The sequence below is a fragment of the Mucor mucedo genome (genome assembly GCF_025094135.1).
Source record: "Mucor mucedo strain NRRL 3635 chromosome Unknown EV154scaffold_313, whole genome shotgun sequence".
In the NCBI taxonomy this organism is placed as follows: Eukaryota; Fungi; Mucoromycota; class Mucoromycetes; order Mucorales; family Mucoraceae; genus Mucor; species Mucor mucedo.
In genome coordinates this window covers 11677-22830 of record NW_026252597.1, presented here as the reverse complement: position 1 = coordinate 22830, position 11154 = coordinate 11677, and the positions used below count along the sequence as shown (strand labels likewise).

General features: G+C 36.7%; 3 protein-coding genes across 3 annotated transcripts; 2 read left to right on the top strand and 1 right to left on the bottom strand.

Moving 5' to 3' along the window:
* Nucleotides 1-11: 11 nt before the first annotated feature.
* Nucleotides 12-359, top strand: EV154DRAFT_572507 (uncharacterized protein; the record flags this gene model as incomplete). The annotated part of the gene is made up of 1 exon (XM_051606343.1): nt 12-359. One exon carries the CDS (start codon nt 12-14, stop codon nt 357-359), a length of 348 nt encoding a protein of 115 aa, XP_051450017.1.
* Nucleotides 360-8514: 8155 nt separating this feature from the next.
* Nucleotides 8515-9382, bottom strand: EV154DRAFT_433135 (uncharacterized protein; the record flags this gene model as incomplete). The annotated part of the gene is made up of 4 exons (XM_051596719.1): nt 8515-8783; nt 8836-8894; nt 8937-9135; nt 9193-9382. The coding sequence occupies 4 exons, from the start codon at nt 9380-9382 to the stop codon at nt 8515-8517; spliced, it is 717 nt and encodes a 238-aa protein (XP_051450016.1).
* A 1116-nt stretch (nt 9383-10498) lies between these two features.
* Nucleotides 10499-11154, top strand: EV154DRAFT_433133 (uncharacterized protein; the record flags this gene model as incomplete). Its single annotated transcript, XM_051596718.1, has 2 exons — nt 10499-10605; nt 10692-11154. The coding sequence occupies 2 exons, from the start codon at nt 10499-10501 to the stop codon at nt 11152-11154; spliced, it is 570 nt and encodes a 189-aa protein (XP_051450015.1).

Genomic DNA, 11154 nt, shown 5'->3' with positions numbered 1-11154 from the left:
AGACACTCAACATGCCGAATTTTCGAGAAAAGGCTCGCGTTAATGTTGAAGGAGATCGTTCAATGGCGTATGGTCCAGTCTGTTTTATAAACGAAAAGCTCTATGCTGTCCTTGGTCCTGTTGACATTATTGAGATTTTGTCGAAGAACCAAGAAGGATCTATTTCTATTGCAGGAATTAAGAATGACGGATGGACTATTTTGTCTGTCTACATTTCTTCCAATTGCGATTTTAGTCATACCATTGCTAAATTAGAGAACTGTCTTAACAATTCAAAAGGCAAAGTAATTTTAGCTGGAGATTTCAACATTGACTTTAATAACAAATCTACAAAAAAAATTCTTTCGAAGATATGCTAGAGAAATATTCTTTAATTTCCACTTGCCAAAAACATTTAGTACTACAAAAAGCGGTACATATATCGATAACATATTCACAAATATCAAAATTCAAGAAAGTGGAAGATACATTTCCTTCACTTCTTATCATGATCCACTTTATGTAAAATTTTAATAAACACTTGATCACACATGAATGGTGCCGCTGATTTAAAAACGCCCCGACAGAGACTCTTGTCTTTAGATCGCCTGATGTTATTTGATTGAAACTGTTCTCTGTTAAATATAGGATATTACAAACCGTGCTAATGGTACCAATTCGCGCGTTTTAAATAATATTTGCGCACTTTTAAATCTCAATTTCCGTCAATTTAATTGGCCAATTCGCGCATTTCTTAAAATCGATTTGGGTGATTCTGGATTTCATTTCGCATTTTTAAAAAATAATATTTGCGCAGTATCTTTTTTAAAAACATTTAACATCTATTCAATCACTGGAAAAATTGTGTTTGAAAATGGTCAGGGGGACATTGTTGAAGAGAACGGAAATGGTCCATGGATTGGGAAGAAGATGTCAATTCTTATAGCACAGAAACTATGAGTAACTTTACGCAGTTTTTTGAATAGCAGGCAACAGATTTCGAAATAGCATGTGGTGATCTACTATACAGTAGTCGCTCGATTTAAGGGTGACCAACAATTTCGGAAATCTCACCCTTAAATAGAAAATACCCCTAAATCGAAAAGCGTGGCTATTTTAAACAGAAGTCACTACGCCATTTTTAACCGTGAAATATGATCATTACTGCGAAATATTTATTTTTATTCGGACATTCAATAAATTTGATCAAAAAGTTAGAAAAAAGTCAAAAATACACTGTCAAATCGTTCGATTTTAGGGTATGGGGAATTGGAATCTCACCCTCAAATAGAATACTGGTTTAGTGGTGTTAATGCGGGGGACGGAAGCTGTTTTTCCAAAATCCACCCTTAAATGGAAAATACCCTTAAATCGAACACCATTAAATCGAGCGACTACTGTATTATTGCTACATTAAATAAATCCATACCTATGACATCAATACATTAGAGAGCTTTGGGGAGCCAAATTTCAATTCAATTTTTTTCTGAAAAGAGGAGAAACCTTAGTTTTCAGTTCCGATGTAGCACAAAGCAATTGATGGGAAACAGGGAGGAAATAAATCGAAATAAATGTTACGCCTTTTTCTGTTAGTTCTTTTCAAAGAATCATATTGGTTTATTTTTGTGATTTTTACGAAATATCGTCATGATGATTTCCAATAAAGCTATTGCAGTCTCTTATTTTTAAACGCTATCTTTTGTCTACTTTCAAAAATAATAAACCTATTTCATATATTTCAAATGACTAAAAACAACGACACCTCCAAAAACTCCCCACCTAAAAAACACTACGGAGAATTGACAGAACGAAGAGTTATTGCTCTTGTCGATGCCATAATTGCATATCGTCCGTATGATAGAAAGAACCTTGAAGTGTCAGAAGCAAAAAAAAACGTTATGAAAAACGTTAACGATATAGATAGAAATGCAGCAACAATATATAGTTGGAATACCTTTCAATTGAAGATCAACAATTTGATCAAAGAAGTTACCAAAACGCAATTGTATGACACTACGTATGGCACTGGAAGTAACGATTCTGAGACTTACCTAGAGCACAGGGTAATGGAATTAAAACTGAAAGTAAGCAACCAATTTAAAATATATGACATCATTTGTTAATATGTTACTTCGATGGAAGAGAGTAAGCAGTTGACAAGTAAGACGAAGGAGGCCGAAACCAATGCTCTTTTAAAAAACAAATAGCCCAAGAAGCTTGGGTAGCAGCTTCAAAGAAGGGCAAACATGATGTAGGTCAGCAAACCAACACGAAGCAGCTGGAATTTCATCTCTTGAAAAAAATGAATGTGATGAGGACGCCATTAAGGATAAACAGGCAGCTTGTGTAAATCCCGTTCCTGGATTGAACAGAGGCATTAAACGCTCAATTGAGAACCTGGAACAGGACAGCTTACAAGAAAAAGATGCCATAATAAAATGAGTCTTAAAATTGATATAATTGAAGACATGATGAAGACTGTTATCAAAAAACAGGACGACAATGAGAAACTATTACACCAAGCCCTCAAAGGTCCCGTCCATCAACACCCCTATCTTCCTCCTTCAATTGCACCTGTCCAAGTTCCAAAGCAAGACAATATAAAAAAGCAACAATAAACACTAGTTTACTATGGCCTTATTTCATCAATATATTCCTCTAATGTTGGCGGTTCTATTCCAAAATATTTACTCGTTTGATTACCTCCATTGTCACAGATGTGAACATTTTTCATGAGCGTGGCAACTTCCTAAAAAAGACCACATCTGCTATGGAGTATCTTCTGTTCTGGCTTGTATCTAACAGAAGATAACAAATTTGTAACATGGCCAAACTCCCATTCTACTGCGATTCTTACAGCTTTCAATGAATCATTTACATCATTTTCTGCAGCAGTCATTTGGGTGCCTAATATTTGCAGTTAACTATGATACGTAATTGTATTTTGAAACCGACAGTAAACTATTACCTGTTCTGAATGGCTTTACCAATCATCTATCTTCTCTATATGCAGGATCTCCGTATATTGCGTATATCCTTTCTTCAATGTGAGAAAAATCAAGGCATTGACGAAGATCAACGATTACTTCACTTGTGTCAAGCATGTTTTGGTCATGAATAGCTCCAGCAAAGGGGCCTGCTAGACTGATCATAATACCATCAGGCGTAACAATACTTTGGTATTTTAAACCAAGACAGCCACCCTAAAATAAATCAGCAATCAAAATGTTTTTTTTGATCGCTGATCGCAAAGCCAAATTTTCAAATCTCTATAAAAACAACCTACACATAAATAAAAAGATGTAGCAATACCATGTTAATAGATAAACGTAATTTTTTAAAGAAAAAAAATGTTTATGGGGATGATAGCCAGGGTAAGAAAAAGACAACTTCAGATTACGTAAGTAAAATGAGAAAAGGGGACATGTGACTGTGGGTTTTAATGATTTTCCAACACTGCTGGTAATACTACTCTTATCGACTTTGAAAGCCTTACCAGTTTTTATTACATATTTGTTGTTAGACCTGTCGACCCCATTCACCAGCCCAATAGTAGACACAAGGTCCTTTGCATCAAAGACGACAATTTTTTTTTGCTCTGCCTCATCATGCGCGGGATGGCCTTTGAATAAGGGGAAACGTCATGATTCTTTGTAAGTTCACCAAAAACGAAGGTCGAGCCTGGAGTACTTTCTTGATATGTAAAGTCAAAAAAGAACAAGCATTTACACACGTACCAGTTTTCAACAGGCCGAGACATCCAAATTACTTTAAGTGAGCACACATGAATTTAGATTTGCAAAAAAAAAAAAAAAAAAAAAAAAAAAAAAAAAATAAAATCGTGTGGACGTTGAGGCTTTTTTTTTATATATCTGTAATACGGGCTTTTAACTTAACACATGTTTTTTTTTATTCTCTCCTTACATGTAATCGAGGATTTTATTAAGCGTTTTCGGTGAACGGATACCGAATTTAATGACGGTTGTGCTCATCATGTAAAGCGCAGATATGGAAAAAAGTATGGAATTTTATTGAGGATCAGAACTTGTATTAAGATTTTTATTGAATTGAGGTAAAAAAAAAAGAGATTTGAATAAATTTAAAAATTGGTTTTGGACTTTTGATTTCTGATAATTTCAACGGCATCATTGTCAGCCCCGAATTTTCTTTTTATCGACAGAGGTGTTTCGGCGCCAAAAAAATAGAGGTCTTCCGACTTTCTAACTCTAGACATGGCCACGTATAATTGTCCATGGGACATCATGTTGTCCAAATGAATTCCAACACAGTCGATTGTTGCGCTTTGAGACTTGTGGATGGTCGATGCAAAGGCTGGGACAATTGGGAATTGGGTCCTTGTGTAGCTGGTATTAGGAATTTGACGGCTGATTCTTTGGATCCAATAAATGGAATCACCACCATCGGGAAGTCGTTTTCTCAAGCATATATTTTCTTCTTCCATATATTCTACTGCTGCGATTGTACCATTGACCCATCCTTGAGAGACATTCAAGTTATGAACCAGCATAACAGGCATGTTATCTTTTAGCATCAAGGTCTCCAAAAGTCTTGTTTCCCTCAACGATATTTTGGCAGTTCTCTTGTTACCAACATACGAGTCACGGGCCTCCAGTTCCATACCCTCACCAGGAAAGTCCTTGTAATCCTTGTCGTTGGCCAAGCGCACTCGTTCTCTTGTGGTGTAGAGGCGTAGGCAGTACAGCGGAAGATCGACTTTTTGAATTGTCCTTTTGTTGATAAATTCAATAACGGTTTCATCAAAATTGTAATTTCTAACTTTTTCCAAAATTTCAACAAAAGCGGTTTCTTTTTGTCTGACAGGTTCGATAAGGTTGTATCTGTTGGACGTTGTATATATTTCAGATTCCCAAATGAGACCCTCCATTTTCTGTACGGGGAGCAACTGAGCGATGTCGCCGAAAAAGACAGTCTTGATACCACCCATGCTACTTGAACGTTGTGTTGTCTTGCTCAATGCTTCACTGATCGACTCCAGAAGTTTTGAGCTAACCATCGAATATTCATCAATAAGAAGAAGTAACTTTGGGTAAAGTTTGATGTATTCGTCTAACTTGAGGTAATTCGGAACAGAGGAGCGATTTGTAATACCAAAGAAACGATGCAAAGTCTCACCAGAAATGTTGTGGGCAGCTACGCCGGTGGGAGCAAGCTTGAAAACCTTTAAAAAAAATTAGATATTTGCAGATCATGTTTATTCAGTATTTACTTACTTTGTATCCCTTGAGCTTGTAGTGCCTTTCTAACATCCGTAAAACATATGATTTTCCTGTACCTGCGGCACCAGAGACGAAAACAGTAGAGTTGTTTCTGAGCTCATATATTGTTTGTTTGTAAACACTCCTTTGGCTTCTGTTTGCACTTTTGAGCATGGTGATCAACTCTTCGCGACAAGCATCCATGCCTCTTTCAGCGTCTACTACATCATTTACCGATTGGATATTCATTCTTCTGTGCACTTCAATGCCACCCTCTTCAAGATTGATCAAGTTCTCATAATAGTCTTCAAATTAAGATATTCTTATTAATAACAATACGTTTATGAAATATGTATAAAGATATATTACCTTTCCATGATCTAATTCGGCCTTTTTCATTCTCGAAAGTTGTACTGAAGATCGGCTTTTTTGTCACAATTTGTTGGTAGTAAAAACTCTCGCCATTCATCTCGCTTTGACTAAAGGTACGCCAAGAGAAAGGCTTGTCCGTGATCAGTTGGTATAAATCCTGCTCACTAAAAACAAAATTCGCCAAAGGACCAGAATGGAAGCCTCGCATTACATTGTAGATGATAGGATTCAAATTCTTGCCGTACTTTCGTTTATAGAAGCAGAAGAATTGTGGCAAAGTCAAATCAGGCGCACCTTCACGCTTCTCATAAATATCTATTTTTCAAATCGTTAGTGTCGGTATTTCATTTTTTTATATCATCATTGCTTTTAGCGCATTACCAACATGAGTTCTTGCGAAAATGTCATCGGAACTACTATCGATATCCTTGACGTCATCACGTAACCTTTTGCTATCTTGACCAAGCAAGCTGGTGTTGATAAATATGACGTTTCGAGAATTGCTGTGCTTTCTCCATCCCAAGACATCGTATGTTGCTTCAACTGCACCAACAATTCTCGTCGCATAATGCTCCTTCTCAGACACATATGAAGTTCTCTTGTAGTACCCCTGGTTTTGTTGTTGGATGTTTTTTAAAAGGATCTTCGCTTCGTAATCATCCTTTGCAAGATACTTTGCCAGATACCGCACTGCTTGGGGTCCATCGTTATATTGAATATCCATGCTGGTACGGAAAACTGCCAAAAGATAGGGGTTGTAATTATTCACGTAAGCATCACCAACATCCCTTTTGTAAACGCAACGATGTTCAGTATCAAGAGCCGTAACGGGAGAGAATGGCTTCGGGTATCCAAATCTACATTTCTTTGTGGGATCACCTCGTTTGCAATAACTTTTGGTTTACAGAAAATTAATTAGTACAGTATTCTTACAATGCATAGAAATGGGTTTCAACTTACTTATCGTTACATCTGTGGATTTGCAGATTATTGACTAGACTATGCAACAACGGATCGTCAATACTTGTGCCAGGTGGAAAAGAAGTGTGTACAACATTCATGTCAATTAGCTCTTGCGCAGATTTCTCAGTCCAAAGAACCATATGGATGTGGGGGCTACCACGATCTTGAATTTCCATAACCCAACTAAAATCCTTGATACCACCAATTTGTTGAGCAAAGTGACCTTGGATGTATGTCTTGAAAAACTTGAGCCATCTTCGTTTGAAGTGCTGGGAAAATAAAACGGGATCTTCCCAAGGAAATTTAATGTCTTCATCTTGGATATTCTTGAAATCAGCACTTTTGTCGTCGCAAGTGAATGTCAGAAAAAGCTGGGGGGCACCAAGACTTTCGAAAATACACTGGAGATCCAAAAAGTTTTTTCTCTTGTAAGCATAAGATGAACGGATCTGCGGGGGTACAGTTGAGACAATGTTCTTGTTGAGTTTTCCTGTATTTTGATTGACAACATCCTTCTGTGTTATATTTTCTCTGCCTTTAGTTGAAACCACAAATCTATTAGCAGCAGCAATATTTTTTTTTTCTATTAAATCGAGCATAAAAAATAAAAAGGAAGGATCTCTGGCAAAACGTCTATCTTTCATAAGAAGCCTCTGCTTGGCGTAGGCAGCGATACTTGTTTCTCTCCACGTAGCTTCTGACACACCACCTTGATTCTCAGGCATACCATAAGCACCTAACCTGTCGTCGAACTCATTCGTATTCGTGGGTACCATTGAGTAATGACCAGTGCAATTTGGATACAAGTGAGGGAAAAGCAAGGCCAACAGACTGGGGTGGGAATATCGAATCATCTTTCCAACATCATCTTCACCTACAATCAGTTCTTTGAATTCGACATCAGTAGCTTGAGGGTTTACGTCGTCAATGGAAAAAAGAGCATTATTCACCCAACGTTTGTTGATACCGACATGTCTCTTGTTTTCGGAAACGTGGTAATTCACCAAGGCATAAGTCAACTTTGGTAAGTCATAACGAGCTAACAAGGGATGGACACGTTGAAGGGCTTCATATGCTTTCTTTACTTTTGTCTTTCTAATATTTGCAGGATCACCACGTTGAAAGAACAACCCCAAAGTTCCACCATAGGCCATTTCCGCAAATTCGTAGTTATGAGTAGCATACATGGTTCCCTTTACTTCATAATGGCCAATTCTTCCATGACGCAAGGTTGATTTTCTTGTGATTTGAGACATGAGCTTGATGGGAGACAAGGCAGACTTTTCTCTATAGTTCAAATCCTTAGTTTCAGGAATCAAGTCACCTATGGTATAGCTATTAGTCGATATATAAAATTATGATCAAAGATTTAAATCTTACCAGGATAATTCAATGGAATATAGTTATTCTCGTCGGTCTTGAAGTGTTGCAAGCAGACCATCTTCTTTGTTTCATCGTCAGGGTCTGACAAAGGTTCCAATTTCCAGGCTAAACAAGGGAAGGTAAACAAGTCTGAAAACTTGCGAAACTTTTGATCTTCAGGATAAAGAACTTGCATGCATACGCAACAGTAACCATCGGGTTTAAGCATGGTAAACTTTTGGAAGGCTTTAATTTGCTTTTGTTCATTAGCAGTGAAAGTAGATAAATTGGGGTCTTGAACTCTCCAGGAAAAAAACATGATAATCGATAATAATAATGATAATAACGGTAAATGGATTGTCAAAAGTTTATAAAGGCTGTATTTATACTTTTTGTGGAGAACGCTGTCTAAATGATTGTTTCAGTCCATGTTTATTTTCATCTATAATTTGATCTCAACTCTAAAAATAAAAAAGGGGAAATGGCGGTACAAAAAAAAAAAAAAAAAAATTCAAGCACCGTAGTTAAATTAAAAAACAGAAAATTAAAGAGCAAACGAATATTTATGTAGAAAAGAAAAACAAAAGAGGGGGTGATAGGACTAATTCTCATCTTCAGAAGTTTCGCCACGAGAAGGGTCGGGCAAGGCAAAGAAACTGGGGGGGAACGGGGTGCTGTCATCCAGCAGATTTCGGAGAGTCAGGGAAGGATGCTCCCATCCCTCCAAACGGAGAACACCCTCATTGTATGAATACAATGACCGCACAATTCTGGGAACTGGGCGGTTGGTGGTGGGGTCGGTAGATGGACGAGTGACGGACTCGACAATGCTCACCGGGTTGCAATCATCAGCAACCAAACCTGCAGATGCTATAAAAAAAGTTAGTTTTCAATAACCTTTAGTTGTACAAAAAAGAATTACCAAGACTATTGTAGAGATCATGCATTTGAAGAGCATATGCCTCCACATTCAACCCCTTACTCATAACCATATCCTCGTTTGTGATGTTCTCCCAAACGTACTTGTAAATAATATATTTCAGTTTTTGAAAGCGGTGATTTTTATCCAAATCACGGACACGAACCCTGGTAGCGGTGGTGCCAATGATGTTGCCATCATCATCAATAGCAGGCAATGGTCGAGCTGCATCGACACTGAGCCTTACACTACAAAAGGCCCGAGTGTTATCATCAAACGTATATGCGGATACGTTCAATGGTCCTAGTTACAATTTGTTAGATTCATTTTCAAAAGCTTCATCATTTTTATAATAAGTACCAGTAAAATGATGGCGGCTGCCCACATCACAGTACCGAACAAAGTAGTACATAATGGCAGGGTTAGAAATGAAAAGTTTTACTCTCATTCCAGAGTCAATCGCCCGGCACTCCATCATAACATTGCGTGCTGTAACACGGAAAACAACAGGGGAGGTAATTGTGCAGTCAGTTAGTTCACCCAAGAGCATATTGGTTATTTGTAAAATCAAATTTTTATAAAGTTCGTCTTTTTTAAAAATAGATTCTTATATATAGTTTTTTTTTTAATCTTGGTGGTCTGTTCACCTTGTTAAATTAACGGGGATCGGTGGTGTAACTCAAGGATTAGGTATATCAAGCTAAGAATTGGGAAACCCTCGGGATCGCAGCACATACCAGACAATCCAACCAATAGCACACTATTGTACAACAATGGAATAGCTGTCAGATACCCTAAAAACAAACTTCCCAGCTGAGCTTTATTTCCCTAAAAAAAAAAAAAAAAAAAAAAAAAAAAACTCCCATTTCTGCTTTCGAAAAATATTTATACCATGTAACTAGACAATATAATGTCACAAACTTATTCAAGATAACTTCTCACACTTCACCTATAAATTATTCTAACATAATCAAAAGGCAAAAGAAAAACCAGTAGTGTCTCTGTTAAGACGACATCAGGATGACTTGATGGATTTTTTTTTTGAAACAATAGATGATCTAATCGGCAATAGCAAATCCACATTCCGGCCGTGTAACCTGGATATGCTACCGTTTTTTTTTTTTTTTTTTTTTTTTATCGTCGTTAGTTTAATTATATATTTGTGATAAAGCCAGATATTACCAACTTATCAGGAAATGGTATTACACAAAGTAAATCCCAAAAATATCTATTGTAACCTGTAAATAGCAGCTATTTAAATAAATAATCATCCAAAAAAATTAAAAGTATATTTGTATAACTAGAAATCGGTAATTTTTGTAAAAACAATTTAAAACCCGAGCGGTATCAAAAAACGGGAGGGCTGAACTCAATGGCAACGGAACGAACAGAAACCGTTCCTATCCATGGGACAAAAAAAACTTTTTTTTTTCACAGAACGGGAAAAAAAACCAAGTCTCCTATGCTTGCAAAAGATGAAAAAAGAGAGTGCTCATTCATGGGGTTAAAAAAAAACGCACGGTGCACAACTTAAAAACAAAGCCCGCACGAGGCATAAAAGTTTAAATTATGATACTCTATTTGTGATACAGGGGTTCAGCATTAATATAAAACAATACATATTTTCTCTCCGTATATTTAACAGTTATAAGTAATTACAAGTAAAATGCAATCAATTGTATCGACATTTGTTGGAATCCTTTTTCCACATACATTGCAAGTAGATGCACAAACAAATAAAGTTTATTTTTTGTTGTACGAGGCATATTTTGGGTAATTAAACAATATTCAAAATTGTCATTTGAAACTGAAATTAACCGTTTCTATTTATTTATCTCCGAACTGTAAAGGCGCTACAGTGTCAAAGTGATAGGATCAAGAAGTATGATAGAAGAATCTTTTAAAGCATACAATTCTTTATGGGATATCACCTTTTTAAAAGGAAAAAAGGACCCCATTCTCCTGGTTGCTACAGGCATGATGGATCAGGTACCAAGTGTTTCTGGGTTTTTGGGTAGGGCTGTGGAGGAAAAATTTTATTTGGAAACGATTGCATTAAGAATATTGCCATGTATCCCGTTGGTATCAGAGACTCTAAAAGACATGGTCCATCCGGACATTGGACCCGTACAACTAAGTGAGGGTGTCAGAGAGGGTTATTTCTATGTGAACTTATCTCTTAGTCAAAATTTTGAAAACGGACCCGAGTTCTTTGCGTCTCATGAGGCAGACGAAGAACTGGGTAAATATTTTTTATTTATATTAAAGATCTTATCTCTTTTTTTTTCGGATAAGCATTTAACTCAAAATTTAATTAGATGA